This window comes from Xiphophorus maculatus, chromosome 16, assembly GCF_002775205.1.
Source record: "Xiphophorus maculatus strain JP 163 A chromosome 16, X_maculatus-5.0-male, whole genome shotgun sequence".
Classification (NCBI taxonomy): domain Eukaryota; kingdom Metazoa; phylum Chordata; class Actinopteri; order Cyprinodontiformes; family Poeciliidae; genus Xiphophorus; species Xiphophorus maculatus.
Genome location: NC_036458.1, coordinates 11,113,875 through 11,129,015, shown reverse-complemented (window position 1 = coordinate 11,129,015; position 15,141 = coordinate 11,113,875). Strand labels below are relative to the sequence as shown.

Here is a 15,141-nt window from a genome sequence, read left to right as displayed (position 1 = left end):
ATCCCAAAATTGTTACAGATTCACTTTGTAATTAAAAGTGTTCGGTTTTAACAGACCCTGTATGAAGCTGTATGGGGTCATTAACTTATTCAGCTACAATATACTTTACCCCACAAATAATCACATTTTTAAATTAGTATTTTTAAAGGTGAACTGGTTTGTCTCACAAATTATTACTATAGTATTGGCTGTACTTACGGGTGGTTTGCTAAAAAACAAAACTGAACCTTTAGGACAATTGTTTTGTCTCTTTGTTTAACTTTATGTTTTACTTTAAGTTTTGGACAAAATTTAAATATAAATAAATAAACAAATAAACAAATATATATGTTTAAATTTTAAAACATATGTAACATAATGTAGCAATAATACGGAAAGATGTAATTGGTACATATGAATGTGGTAATATACCTGTTAACTGTACAACCAGCCCATAGAGTTTAAGAAGCAGGAAAAAAATCATGACATAAAGAGTTATCTAGAAACAATTTCTATCAACAAACAAAACTTTTATTTATTATTTGATTTACAAAAGAGAACAACAAAATTAATGGCATTTAAAATAAGTCAAATATTTTTGACCTTACTAAGTCTTACTTTAAAAGACAGATCAACACCTAGAATTTTACATTTTATTGTCCTTTATGAGGCTATATATCTTTTTCTTTTATTATTCTTTCATTATCACAGACTGCTTGGGTTTTCAAAAAGCTAAAGAAAATACATATGTTAAAAATGCAAAGTAACTAAATCAACAAGCAATGTAAAAGGGAAAAATGTCTATGCAGTAACCATACATTTCCAGTCTTGGAAGACAAATTACATCACATTAAAACCCTAGAAAACATTTTGATATCTAAAATTCAAAGTGGTGCATAAATATGTACAAAATATCTCCCATGAACTACAAATCTATATTTGACAGCAAAGAAAAATAACAATCCATGCATGTAACAGTGAATGTTATTTTGATTTTTCAAAGCAAAATAATATGGCCTATTCAAACATGGGCAGCAACACAAATTCATTAATTCAAGGAAAAACTATTACTTACTGAAATACCTCAATAAATACTACAACCTATATTCCATGTTGCTCTTAATAATTACGGTGATAATCACAGTTTGTATTGCAGTTTAATTTTTAACTTTTTGCTATACAACTGGAAGACAAAAGAATGAAACAATGTTACAGTGGGAATTTATGGAGCTGACACATACACATAGTGTGATATGAGTGTGCTTTGGAACATGTGCATGTGATTGTGTGGGCAGATAAGGGTTGGGTGAGATCACAAAAAAAAATCCTGTTTTTATTTCCTGGCAACAAGCAAGCTATGGTAGAGAGGTTTGATCACAACGTGGAGATAGAGGGAGCTGTCAATTAGGTACTCTGATGCACGGCGTTGAAGGTCAGCATCCACCAAGAAATCCCCAGCCTCCTCTGTACTTTGGTGGAAGTTGTACACATGGCGGACAATCACTTTTCCTTGTTGCTTTGCCATCACAATGACCGTTTTCTGGAAACTCACTCCAGCAAAGTCGGGGCTGGAGGTGGCCGGCGTTACGATGATGCGAGGTCGACCTCCCTCTGTGCGAGTGGGCTGCATGGCGCCCAGCTCAGTGTAGGTAGATCTGGCACTGAGTGGAAGCCAGCGAGGGGAGAACAGGGCATTCCAAGTCACTCTCTTGCTGGAGTCGTGGCCGCTGGGCCCAAGTTGGGTCTGGAAGCTGAAACTACGGTCATCACGGGTGGGATTATTGATGATCCAAGGAGAGCCCCAAGATGAGGACAAGTAGTTACGGGGAGTGAAGATACTGCAGTTGACATCAAAGTACTTGGCTAGTTGAATCGGTGATGCAGAGTGGAACTGGAAAGCGAGATAGAGGAGATCACGAATGGCCTCATAATGCTTCGCCATGAGTGGTGAATGCTTCTGAAGACGGAAGAGATGTTGAGGAGGGATCATGCCGTACCGAACAGCTCTCAGGGCAGTCTCTATTGTTGAGCTAACTGGCTGGTTCTGGTTGATCCAGGCCTCCAGTGCCTCATAGAGCTCCAGTTCACTCTGCAGAATGAGGTCGGAGCGCTGGAGCAAGGACAGGAGCAGGTCTTCACTAATGGAGCCCCATTCTCCACTCTGCAGCACAGAGGACAGATTCCAGGACAGGTACTGCAGACAGCTGTCCCGCAGGGTTGCGTCCCCAATTTGTAGTGCGTAGTTGTACCAGCTAACCACGTGGCCTGTGGGCGAATCACTGGAAAGATGTTGAGTCATATATTGGGTCAGGCCTTGCTGCAAGCCCCACACACGGTACTTGCTTGCCAACTTGTGCAGGGATATGGCTTGATCGAGCCGGAGTGAGATGTCCCCGCAGTACAAATATCTGAAAAAGACATATTTTTGAAAATATTGTTAGACAGAAGCTATTTCTGTAAAGCACACTGTGTTTTAGGAAACTTTTCTTTCTGATATCTGTGTCACTGAATGAAACCCACTATGTGCAACCCAAAACTTTAATTTTAGGATACTCATTAAGATAAAACATTCTGCCTCTCCAATAAGTGTGGAGAATTTTACTGAAAAAGTTTTCATTAGCACACAATTTAACAGTTACTGAAATTTATAACTACAGATAATACATAATATCATTACAAAATAAATTTTAAGCAGATAAAACACTTTTTCCACAGTAGGTATTGAACAGTAACTAAGGTGTGTATATTTATGTTTTAAGAGGATAAAGTGCTTCCAATGGCAATATATAGTGCTTTGCAATCATGCTTTGTATTTGTTTAATTACAAAATGGCTCAACAGCCTCAGCAGATGGAAAATAACATTAGATTAACCTACGTATTCTTAAATCAGTGAAGTTACTTGCAGTTAGTAAAGTATCCAGGAAGTTTCTTCAAGAGTAGTGATAATAATAATATTATGCTAGTAAAAGTTAAACATACATAAAACTACTAATACATGGGTATTGTATTATAATCCATCTTGCAAAGTAGTAAATTACATATGAGTAATTCTTTCTAGTTTGATTTTATTAATAGATGCATCTGTCCCATTATTCAAAAGATTACTGTACCACAACTACACATTTTACTGCTAAAATAAAAATTATCCATAACGTCTAATCTAACTGTTACATCTCTGCTCTTCGGAGGCCCAGATACTAAGTCAATCTTTACCTGACAAACTTCTCAAAGACAGCTGCACACTCTGATGTTTCAATTAACACCAGAGCACTGTTGTTCCGGTTGAGCAACAGTTCCTCAAACACATCGCTCTGCAGGGTAAGGACCAGACTGTGGGCTTGGATCACCTTCACCTCATCAGTGTTCATGGTTTGCACCCGCAGGCTAACATCACTACTGTTTCCCAAGGTCAGCAAGTTCTCCATGCGATGCACCAAATGCATGGAGTGATTCAGCACCGTGGCACCATTGTCCAGTGCTGCCTCTTGCTTCAGGGGAGCTGTGCAAGAAAAGGGGGATATTAGTAGGGAAATGACTAGTTCACAACCAGGCTCATTCCATTCTAAATTTGGATGTACCTTTTTCACTTAGCAGTACTGCTTTAGTAGATTATGCACAACTTTCTCTTGAACCTTCATAACTGGCTCAGCAATAATTGGAAAAGCACATCCAAATTCCTCAGCTGAGCCACAGCTGGTGGTATCTGCCATGTGTAAAGCGGGCTTACACATGCTTTTCTTCACACACTCCTAGTTAATTGAAAGACGGAACAAGAAGCCAGGTGGCTGACTCAGAAAACCTCACATGCCAGGTGCACAGCCAAAAAGAACCCTGAGCTTGCAGCCCCTTTGCAGATGGCTAGTTCTATAGCCTGTCTTGGAACACAAGAAAAAACTGTGGAGAATCCCACATGAAAGAGTCAGTGAAGTTTCCATTTGAGCAGCCTTGCTGGTCTCCTGCTAGGAATTAAACGAGACATAGGGGTGGCACATTTGACTCCCTTTAGAGTTCCAGATGTCCCACTACAATCAAGAACCCCAACTTCAAAGTCTCCTTTTCTCCTTTACGCAAGATGAGCATAAAGTGGTGTGAGGATGTTCACTGTCAAATGTTTGTGACAGTCTGTCCCCCTGAAAACCAACTGAAGGCATTGTATTAGGTACACACAGCACATTTCATCTGTTATGTAATAAACTATTTTCACTTTCTGTGAGAAAACATGAAATCTTCGCAGTAGGCACACCCACACACGCAAACTTATTGATGAAATCTGCTCTGCTTCGTTCACTTAAGCAGGAAAGAGCTGATGTAATTTGATTCAGGCTCATCCATAAATACTACTGTTACTCATTAAAACTAATCTGAAAGCCGTGTAGTATGACCTGCAGCAGTCTCTGTCAAAAATGATTTCCCCAGACAAGCAAGTACAGCCTGCAAAGTGTCTTTTATTGTTTTAATGCCAGGTGACAAATGAACTTCGATGAGACGAGGATGAGCGGAACAGAATGAGCTGCATAAATAATTATCCATCAAGCCGCACACTCATGCTGTGCCCCCCTACCCAGTAACAGCATGGGTTAAGCGGGACTGAAATAGAACAATTCACCTTCCTTAACAATGGAAGATATTGCTATTATATTTTTGTTCAAGTGACAGCAAACCACTAAAACCATTTGTGATCTTACCTCCGCTGACTGTGACTGAGTGGAAGTGTAAAAAGAAGAGCACATAAACCCAGCAAGGAATCTTGTGTTCATATGAGCGCTCCATCTCTTTCCAGTTATTCACTGCCTCTGCTTCTTTGTCCTTTCCCCTCTCCTCTCTTTCTCAGCGCCACTCTCCTACCGGCTGAATGTGAGCAGAAAGGTGTGCTGCCTGGTGTGCTGCCCAGCTCCCTGTCCTGGACTCTTTATGTAGGACGCTGGCCTTTCCCCTGGCGCATCTCTCACAACCCCGCGGACTCCATTGATTGGTGGAATCAGACAGGGGCGTTGCTATAGCGACAGCTTTGATTTTGAATCTCTCCCTTTTTGGATGTAACATGGCATTGATCAGTGGCACCGGGCCAGCCAAGGACTCAGCTTAATGTTGTTTTTTTAAAGTGTGCTGGGGTTTGGCGCTATTAGGAATCAATAATAACCCAGCTACCCATTTAATGGCATGGACATGCTGCTGATCTCCAGGCTACAGAACTTTAAAGTTAAGCACCATGAGTGCTTTAATTAGTCGGCTAATTTTCACAGAGGCCGCTGAGACAATCAGCCAACAGTAATTGAGCCTTTGATATGTGTGACCAATGGCAGTCAGTGAAATTTCGCAATTCATCTCCAGCAGATTTTTAAGCCCCTATTTCTTGGACAGCTCATTAATCTTACTAATGTTATATAATTTATTTTGTGCTTGGTCTGTTCATTAATTTGAGGGAAGCTTTGTCTGTCATGCAAGGGCAAATCCAGATTGTTTCCCCTGAAGAGTTAACTGATGTTGAAAGACATTTGTTTATTCACAGAAAATGAAACCATTGCAGACATGTAAATAAAGCTGCATTTACATTTCAGCTGCATCTTTTTACTGAGCCCAAATGTGCTACATAAATTTGTGTAAATTTGTGTGACATAAATAGTAGCACTATATAGACTTAACAATGTGCTGCTTTGCAGAAAGAACAATGACCTCCATAATAGTAAACAATAAAACTGATGATGATGACTGATGATGAAAGCGAGCTGTGCACTTGCTGTGCAAGAGAACTGCACACCCCAGAATAACATCAAGCATTAGAACTCTGCTTTAGGTTGACATAATGGTTTAACGTTTTATAGCTTAGCAATTCAAAAGGACAATTTAGCTCTTTCCAATACATATAATTGAAATAAATAAAGCATAAAAGTGCATGCCCTAAAATGACTGTGATAACTCCAGTATACAATGTAGGAGACAAGCAGGAAGTATCATAATGTCCCATGACTAGGACTTTTTTCACATAATTGTCTCCCCTAACTCATTATCCCATTGTTTCTCTGTGAAAAACAATAATAACAATTTATCAAAAAATAAAAATAAAATAAATTTGTGAATTTGGAATGCAACCTTTTTGGAAAAATTGGCTAAATGGCAAGACCTTTGGAGCTGCACAAACAATAGGCTCTTTCATAAAACATTTCCCTCATAAATATCATACCGCAATCCCCTCACGTAATATTATTTCTAGAACAATAAGGGTGAACAAACTCAAGGTAGCAATGCAGTTGGTGACTGGGCAATACATCAAATTTAAATGATAGATTTCACCTTCTGAAATTTGTCTCAAAGCTATTAATGCCAGTCTTTTTTATCCAGTAAAAACTTGCAGCTGTTTGTAAAGACTGCACATCATCAGTACAACACTGTTAATCTACAAAACCTGCTTGCCCCTTTAGTCAGTCAAAGTGGCGCTGTGACTTCCTTACTTGGCAGGTCAGGCTGACTTCTATCTCGATCACCACATTGGCCCTTCCTCAAAACACAGGGAAAGGAAAAAGGTGGCTTATTTTGTGAAAGAGGATACTTTTATGTGAACCGCTAAAAAAAACAAAGTTGGTCAAAGATCAAAATAACACTTCTCAGACATATCAGAAATTATCTTACGGATGCCAAATATGAAGTGTACCTGAATACAATAACATTGCTTCAGAGACATGAATACAATTCTGGCTCATCTCAGACAGTTCTAACAACAACCAAACCAGTCAGACCACTTTAAAATTAAAAGGAGCTTGTTGCAATTTCATCAGCATCCAGCCATCAGAAATGTGTCGCTCAGTAATTCAATTATTTTAAAAATGTCTTACCAGACAATTAGTCCATTTATAGCTTCAACATGAAAAAGAAGCGCAGGGAAAATATGTTTAAAATAAATCTACCTACTTTGAGAAAGGACAGGGAGTTGTTTTTGGGGGATTTAGGTTGTGTTGATGCCCCGGGGGCTGCCAGGCTGAAAATGCAGAACTGTCCTCTGAGACAACCTGAGCCTCTGCTATGAATACTCGCATGCATTCCCTAAGGAGAGCCTGTATGCAGCAACTTTAATGCCCTAATGAATCCTGCTGCAATATAACAAGGTGGACAACTAAAAAAAAGCACAGATTCACATCTGTAACTGTCATAATTTAAGACAATTGATGCATATAAACATCTGAAAATGAAATGCCCTTCACTAAGGTCACATGTTCCCCCCACCTCCCTTTTTGCTCGTACATCCCGGTAGGAATCTAATAGAACGACAATGTAAAAAGGGTTGATTGACAAGCTGCTGAATGTTTTCAGAGCAACCCTCGGGATGAGATCCATTGAGAGATCAATGCCCTGCAGGAGGCCCCATCGCGCAGTATAAACATGTTAAGTACAGGCCAAATGCCAGAGTAAAAAGGTTGGGGATGACCTCACTCGTGTGCTGAAGCCTGAGGGAATGCACTCGTTGACTTCATCTCTAGAACATACTGAGCAAATGACTAAACCTGTTTAACAAATGTGTAGGAAACGTATGTGCTTTGTTGTGTACAATGTACGGAATCAAAACACTATGAAGAAATATTTACCTTCTGTTTTGTCTTGCAGTGAATGTATTCTAGCTATTCCATTTGTTTAAACAATTGTAGTCCTTAGCACCAATAATGCACTATATTTAATCTAACAATTTTAACAACTCTCTTTTTAGGTAGACTGTGTCTTACTAGCTAAGATACAGATGTCACCATGTCATGACAGTACAGTATGAGACAGATAATTTGTGAAAAATAAAAATAAAAAATTAGCTCCATTTTGTCTCCTTCCTGTAGTCCTACTGCTATCTGCAGAAATACACTATTTCGTCAGAAACGACCAATCAAAGTCAGGAGGAGGGTTTTACAGCTGTCACACATGCTCATGTATGCACTGCTCACACGCTCACCAGTACTCTCTTCTTTGCTATAGCTCCGTCCTCACAACAGAGCCTCCTGTGAATGCACAGGCTACTCCGCATGGCCAGCACAAGTTGTTTCTCTGACATTAGCACAGCTGCAGCTTGTATATGGGGGTCTTATTGACAGTGATGTTACTCAGAGGTTCTTTCTGACTGATCAATATATTTCTGTAGATGGCAGTAGGACCACAGGCAAGAGGCAGACGAGGTCAACATTTTTCACAGACTGTCTGTTTTATGTTGTCCTGCCACGACATAATGACAGCTTTAAGAAATATATATGAAACATTTGTATAAAATTTAAAGGAAAGCAGCTTTAAAATAAAGCAAAACTATTTATCAAATCACAATCCTCTTTGCAATATCAATGTAGCCAATATCATAATCCAAAGGAGTGTTTGATGAAATATTTGGAAAGCTACAAAACATTCTTGCCAAGAAAATGTTTACGTTGGGTGTATTGCACCATATGTTAAGCTCACACCGAATATAGAATTTACTGACTGAGATCAAAAATACAATTTCTGTCTTTCCAGCTTGTCCTGATCCTCTTCAATAACATTTTCCATGCCATTTTTGTTGTTGTTGTTGTTATATAATTTTTTAGAAACCTGTCCAGTGTTCTCTGACATGGCTCAGGGGCTTTGCTGTATTGGATACAATCAAATATGAGTAAGGAACAAATGTGAATAAAAATAATGCACCCCCTTTTAGATAATAGTTCTACAATAAACACCCAGCCATAACTCCTCCACCCCCCTTTGTGTCACATGTGACTTTGTCCTTTCATATCATATCAGCCAATCTGTCAGGTTTGCAGGCTGTGTGTGCCATCAAAGCACGCTGCCACATCACAGATACAAGAGGCAGGACTCAGAATCTATTTCAGCAAATTACACAAAACATGCATTGGGAATTTCCCCTGTCTTTGGCTGAACTCTGTGTTGTTGTTGAAGTACCTTAAATAGAAGGAAAGTTTGCATCATATCATAATTTGCATCAGAATCTACTATATGATGTATTTCTCAGAATAGATGAAAATTTAAAGATCATGTGGTGGTTTTGCTCTGTGCACATCTTTGGATTTGTGCTGATGCAGTTAATACAGTTTAATGCATGTTAATTTTAAAGCAAAGTCTGTCGAGTAAGTGTAATATTTTCCTTGGGTGGCAGACAGAAAATATATATATATATGTATATATATATTTATAAATATTAGAAACCCTTTACCACCATTAACATGAAAAAATGTCATTATGCAATACATGTGAGTAAATTAAAACTGTCGAATACTATCTCATAATGTTGACTAATTATCATAAATATAGTAGCTAAATCATAATAACCGGGTGTAATCTTGAAATTAACAGGTACAGGCCAGTTTTTTAAATATTGTATCAGCAAAAATGGACGTTCATGCCATACAACACCAAACCCAATAATAATACTCTCCACTAGGTGGCTCTGGTCAGACACACAGCATCTCTTAAGTGACTGTGCCTCTCAGAGGAGGTAGCAGTAACAACTGCATGTTTTATGCTGAATGTTTGTGCCCTTATGAGTGCGCTTTGCTGCATTAAAACTAAGCTTAAAGTTAATGACAGCAACACATATTTTATCAAACCTTTTAAAGGGTTCTCACACAACTGCTCAAATATCAAATGTTTAACCTTTGGAAGTCAACAATCATCAGCGGTCTGGATGTAAAACAGGCCACAGTTTCCAATCATAGGCCTGCAGCCTGTGAGCATGAGGCGAGAGGTGAGTGGTCCCATTGTTTCGATGTAAGCGGCCTCAAACAAATAAGTAGGCCGTTCCTAATCTCACAGAATATGCAAAGCTGCGCCACAGAGGTTGGATAAAGAAGTGGAGTGGTTGAAGCTTAGTTGCTTGGAAAAGTATTGCATTTGCTGAATGCTACTCATTTGGAGCTGCTGCTTTCAGTGGGACGGGAGGTTAATCGATTATGACATGGATGGTTGATTGAGGAGTGGTACAGGGATGGATGGGTGGATGGAGAGCAGTGGAAAGCCAAATAAATGAACACCTGGATTTGAAGAAAGAAGTCAAACTATATATCAGGCTTCAGGTGAAACTTCAAAAGAAAACTACCAGAGGCATATTTCTATTTTCAAGAAAATTTTCCTTTTCTTGTATGAAGTTGGAGAGAGGATAAGCTTTTCTAATACTGGTGAGCATGTAACTTTTGAAGTCTAAATTCAGCGTTTTGTTTACACAATTTTATCAAGAAAAAAAACTATCTTACTTTGGTAGAGACTTGATCTAGGAGTCTATATTGAGGAATGTTTTGTAGAGCTTTAGTGATAAAAAATAGGACTTTAACTTGGCTTTGCTGAATTTCTGGAGATACTATTAAGCTTATGAATTTTCAAATAACAATTGCTAATATTAAACATGCAGGTTTAGTTAAAATCAGTTTAATTAAAATTTGGTGCAGATATGAGTGGAATGCAATATGACAAATTACTCAAATTGTTTTGACCAGACTAAAAAAGACATACTTAAATTACTTTTTAAAACACAGACTTTCACTTTCATAGACTTATTAAAGGGCATCAAAACATTACCATATTGTCTTTTTCCAATGTTTTCATGACGTTTGCCCACAAAAATGTTATTTATTTTCACTAAAGAGACCAAGACATATTTAAAAAAGCATTAAAAAAGGCAAGAACAACAGTTTAACATTACCATAGTGATAACATTGGGTTTGGCTTACATGCCATGTATCAAATTGATAACAAAGTCTCTAGCACCAGTTTAAATTTATAAAGTAAGTATTTATATGTTGATTTATCCAGTGAGGAGGAGAAAGTCAAAGACAAATATCATCTGAGAGAAGTGGCGCGGAGACCTGTAAGGGAACCAGTGCAGTCACATTTTCTGAAAGAATGATCTTTGTTGCAAAACTGCTTACTTCATCTTTTTGTGTGCCCATACATCTGTTAGGTCCATTCTAATAATTTTTTTTGTCAAGAAAATAGTCATTGTCTTATGTATAACAATTGCTTATTTGAATCTATGGATATAGATGACTTTATCCACATATAAAATGCATTTCCTGTTTTTGAAAGAGGCATGACTTTGTGGTCAAAATTACCTGCCTGCCATAAAAAAGAATGAAATAGCAAGTTATAATTTATTTATGCTTCATACTTTCAATCCCTATGCATTTTTTGCCTGTAACATGTGACATTTGCCCTTTAAGGCATATATAAAGTCAAGTGTATTTCTTGTTTTCTTAGGAAACTTGAACAAATAACACCATGAATGCCTCTTATTTTGTGTAATAACTGTATATGGATAACACTGTACGACAATAATAACCTGGAATGTTTGAAAAACTACAGCAGTTTGTCTGTAATGATAAAGTTATATTTAGGTAATTTTTTTTTTTCTGTTTTTGTTGCAGAGCTGCAAAAACAAATACCTGGAGAAATGGGTTCAACCAGTGCTCCAAGAGGATGCGGTTCTAACATCAGCTCCATATATTACAACCTGTGTGATCTCACCACGCTGTGGGGTGTCGTGGTCGAGGCTGTGTCTGCTGCTGGTGTGATGACCTCCTTTATTCTGTTTATCATTCTCATGGCATCATTACCATTTGTCACGGACAAGAAGAGAAAGGGTATGGTTGCTCTACAGGCCAGCATTTTAGTCTTCACATTAGGACTTTTCGGGCTCACCTTTGCCTTTATTGTGGACCAGTACTCTACAAGCTGTGCTGCTCGGAGGTTCTTGTTTGGAGTGCTGTTCTCAGGCTGCCTCGCCTGCTTGGTGATGCATGCGCTTTGGCTTTCCCTGCTGAAACGAAGTGGTAAAGGCCCGAGGAGCTGGCTGCTGTGGCTGGGAGCTCTGAGTCTCTGGCTTGTTGAAGTCATCATCAACACCGAATGGCTTGTCCTCACCGTGGTCTGGAGCCCACCTGGAGAAATAGTGGTTCCTGACCTCTCCTGTAGCATTGCCAACAAGGACTTTGTACTGTCCCTCATTTATGTAATTGTTCTGATGGTTGGTGTCGTTCTTATGGCTTTTCCCTCATTATCACACAAGCACAAGCAGTGGCGCCGAGATGGTGCTTTCATCCTGGCCACGGGACTCTTTACCATAGGTATCTGGGTAGCCTGGATCGCCATGTACATCTACGGAAACAGAGCGGCTGGTAATCCCAGCTGGGATGATCCTACCCTGGCTGTAACTGTGGCATTAAATGCCTGGGTATTCCTTGCCTTCTACATAATTCCAGAAATCTGCTTTCTGACGACACAAGAAGACCCAGACCTCGAGGAGTCCCCGGATGGAGAGCATGTTTATCCTGCCAGGAGCCTCACGTACGACACCACACTGAAGGAGCCAGAGCCAGAGCCCCAGAACCTGTACATAGAGAATAAAGCTTTCAGTATGGATGGAACACCAGAAGGTAGAGCATGCATGCACAATGACTTGAAAGCAAAGTATTTATGTAATGCAAGCACACTCTATACATACTGATGTAATTGATAGAGAATACAACTTTCAGTAGTGATGAAACACCAGCAGATACAACAGCATACATTAGACAAATTTTACTTTAATGTGATGAGCAACAATGAGTACAATACAATCTCTAACAAACAAATTATCCAAAGATTTGCATCTGTTTCACATACAGTTTGGGTTGAAAATATACAGGTTGGTTTGATTCTAGCAACAACCTGTTTTACTATCACAACATACATTTGTAATCCAAAGAAGTCATTAATATGCTTCTGGTATCCAATAACTATAGCATATTCACTTCATTTGTGCAATGTTTTTACAGCCTGTTAAATTTGTAACATGAGACAACATTTTACAGTGTCTCAAAACACTGGTGTCTTCTGCTGAGATAAATTGTGTGGAACTCTTAAATGACTGGGATTAATTTAGTATTGAGACATGCTTTGTATTTAAAAAGCCTTTTAGTTAAAGCAAATTCGCTGATCATCTATAACTTATCATTAATAAGTTATTGTTTTGTTTTTTTTAATTAAATTGTTGATGCCATACTTATTGAAATCCCTAACATTTTTTATGAAGATAATGTCTACCTGAAACATTTATTACATTTAAGGACATGGTTAATTAATCCATAATTTTATGTTTTTCTATGATACAAAGACAACCTCAGAAACCCTTTTACTATGAAAAATAGAAAACAAAATTATTTCCAATGCTCATGTTAGCGAATCGCAACAAAGACAGGCATTTTAGAGTCACTAGGTTGCCATAATAATTATGGTATATACATGCCAACAAGATGCTGAGGAAAGATGCCAAAAAGTTGTATTTCCTAACCTACCACAACAAGCATAAATGTATGAAGTTTGGTAAATGCTCCTGACAATTTAGCACTAAAAATATACCTGATATACTGAGGTTTTCAACTAACCAAACTCTGAGTGGGATTAGAGTGAAATTAAGGATGGATATATGGGGAATGTGTAATTTACTTATGACCATTATTAAGTATGACAAAGAATCCGAGATGCTGTAGGTTAGTTTCTCTTCCACGAATTCTGGGAACCTGAGTCAATTGCTTTTCAAAATATCAAAATATTCCTTAAATAAAATATGTTTATGGCATTCAACACAGAAACAAAATCAACCTTATTGCAATCTCAGTCAGGTTGAGCTAAAGAAATGGGTGCTTCAGAGAGAACCACAGATGCTCACAGTGCAAAAGATCCTATATTTATATATATTGTATTTATAAAATATTGTAGCGGATAACTGGTAAAAGTGGATTATGCTGCAATAAAATAGTAACATTTTACAAGTCTTTATCAGGAGTTTAATGATTAGGGAGAGTCGTGTGAGTATCAAAATTGTAAGAGATGACCTGAAAAACCTGCTTCGATTTATATCTGTGTTTTCAATATGCAAATATTGTTCAGCAGAACCGGCAAACTCAGCATCTCCATATGGCATCTACAATGGTCAGCTTCGAAGCGCTGTGTACCAGCCAACAGAAATAGCACTTATCACCAAAGGTCTCACAATGGTGAGTACAGTCGTGTTTATTACACCTCTTAAAATCCTCATCAATTTTTAAACTGTCACTTCAACATTCCTCTCAACAGATGAACCAAGGCGTGATGATACCTCGGGCCAGAGCTCCATCTTTGAATCCAGGGAGTGGCGCCAGCTCCTTGTCTCGTTCACAGGAGTCTTTAGCTTCCCAGTGACTTGTCATAGATTTTATGCTTTCTTTTTATTTCCCTTCGAAAGATGCTTTAATATTAAAGCAACACTCAGAAGGATTATAACTGTTGTTTTCTATACAGCAGTATAAGAGCGACAGTGACTTAAGATTATTCACTTCTAGATGCACAAAACAAATATTTACATATGAAAATATTGTGCCGTTTATATCAGTATGTGTTCTGTGAGATAAAAATAGTTCTCCAGGCTATGAAGTGTACCAGGCAGAAACTTGGAGCTCAACTCCTAGCCTCGCTCTCTGAAGACTTTCTCTACCTACAGTTGAAACTAGACATTTACGTACATGAATAAAAAGACACAAACACATTTTTTTCTTAATGTCCAAAGTTAAATCAGATCAAACTCTTCGTTTTAGCAGGTGGGAGGGAACCCAAAATGTTTCACCCAAATCATATATTATAAAAGACAGTTTCCCTGACACTGACCAAATGTATCTTAAACTTTTGAAGTTGAGGAAAGTTACAAAAAAAATTTCTCACTACGTTTTCTGGCATTTAGCAAATAGAGATATTTTTTTTAGTTCTAAATAACCTAAAATAGGAAAAGTTTGGTCTGATTTAATTTACGACTATGAGAAAAAAATGTGTTTGTCTTTTTATGCCGTGTATGTAAATGCAGCTGCAAAAGTAAAACTTTTTTGTCGTACCTTTCTTTGCAATCAAATCTTTAGAGAGGAGCAATGACTGAAATATTTTAGATCAACCTGATCATCTTCAAAGATTAAGGTGGGATGATCGTTGAAAAACACAATGATTAGAGCTATAGGCAAATAGTAATGTATTAATTCTTTTATTCACTAAATGTGGCAATACTAATTTTGTAGAATGTTGGTTTGTTTAAAAAAAAATCTATGTTTAAAAATAAATTCTAAGTTATTGAATCACTTCACTGAGTGTCGACACTTTGCAATGTAAACAGAATGATGAACAGGTAATTTATGTGAGATGCTGGAAGA

General features: G+C 38.0%; 2 protein-coding genes across 3 annotated transcripts; one reads left to right on the top strand and one right to left on the bottom strand.

Moving 5' to 3' along the window:
* Positions 1-540: 540 nt before the first annotated feature.
* Positions 541-4,949, bottom strand: LOC102225010 (BTB/POZ domain-containing protein 17-like). Its single transcript, XM_005801460.2, has 3 exons — positions 4,666-4,949; positions 3,194-3,479; positions 541-2,387 (listed from the first exon to the last, which is right to left on the bottom strand). Exons 1-3 carry the CDS (start codon positions 4,748-4,750, stop codon positions 1,313-1,315), a joined length of 1,446 nt encoding a protein of 481 aa, XP_005801517.1. The 5' UTR covers positions 4,751-4,949; the 3' UTR covers positions 541-1,312.
* A 4,891-nt stretch (positions 4,950-9,840) lies between these two features.
* On the top strand, positions 9,841-14,707 carry LOC102219311 (G-protein coupled receptor family C group 5 member C-like). Of its 2 annotated transcripts, none has more exons than XM_023348690.1 (4): positions 9,841-10,113; positions 11,356-12,363; positions 13,862-13,965; positions 14,045-14,707. In XM_023348690.1, the coding sequence occupies exons 2-4, from the start codon at positions 11,382-11,384 to the stop codon at positions 14,147-14,149; spliced, it is 1,191 nt and encodes a 396-aa protein (XP_023204458.1). In that variant the 5' UTR covers positions 9,841-10,113; positions 11,356-11,381; the 3' UTR covers positions 14,150-14,707. The 2 variants fall into 2 exon arrangements, with proteins under 2 accessions (XP_023204458.1, XP_014325180.1); XM_014469694.2 differs by having other exon boundaries at positions 13,859-13,965.
* The last annotated feature ends 434 nt before the right edge of the window (positions 14,708-15,141 follow it).

What these genes read in the sequence shown, in the direction of transcription:
- LOC102225010 (XM_005801460.2), bottom strand. Translation starts at nt 4,750, where the DNA reads ATGGAGCGCTCATATGAACACAAGATTCCTTGCTGGGTTTATGTGCTC. An exon ending in CTCAGTCACAGTCAGCGGAG is followed by an intron (nt 3,480 to 4,665) that starts GTAAGATCACAA and finishes TTTCTTGCACAG; the next exon opens with CTCCCCTGAAGCAAGAGGCA. An exon ending in GTCTTTGAGAAGTTTGTCAG is followed by an intron (nt 2,388 to 3,193) that starts GTAAAGATTGAC and finishes TGTCTTTTTCAG; the next exon opens with ATATTTGTACTGCGGGGACA.
- LOC102219311 (XM_014469694.2), top strand. Translation starts at nt 11,382, where the DNA reads ATGGGTTCAACCAGTGCTCCAAGAGGATGCGGTTCTAACATCAGCTCC. An exon ending in TATGGATGGAACACCAGAAG is followed by an intron (nt 12,364 to 13,858) that starts GTAGAGCATGCA and finishes AATATTGTTCAG; the next exon opens with CAGAACCGGCAAACTCAGCA. An exon ending in TCACCAAAGGTCTCACAATG is followed by an intron (nt 13,966 to 14,044) that starts GTGAGTACAGTC and finishes TCCTCTCAACAG; the next exon opens with ATGAACCAAGGCGTGATGAT.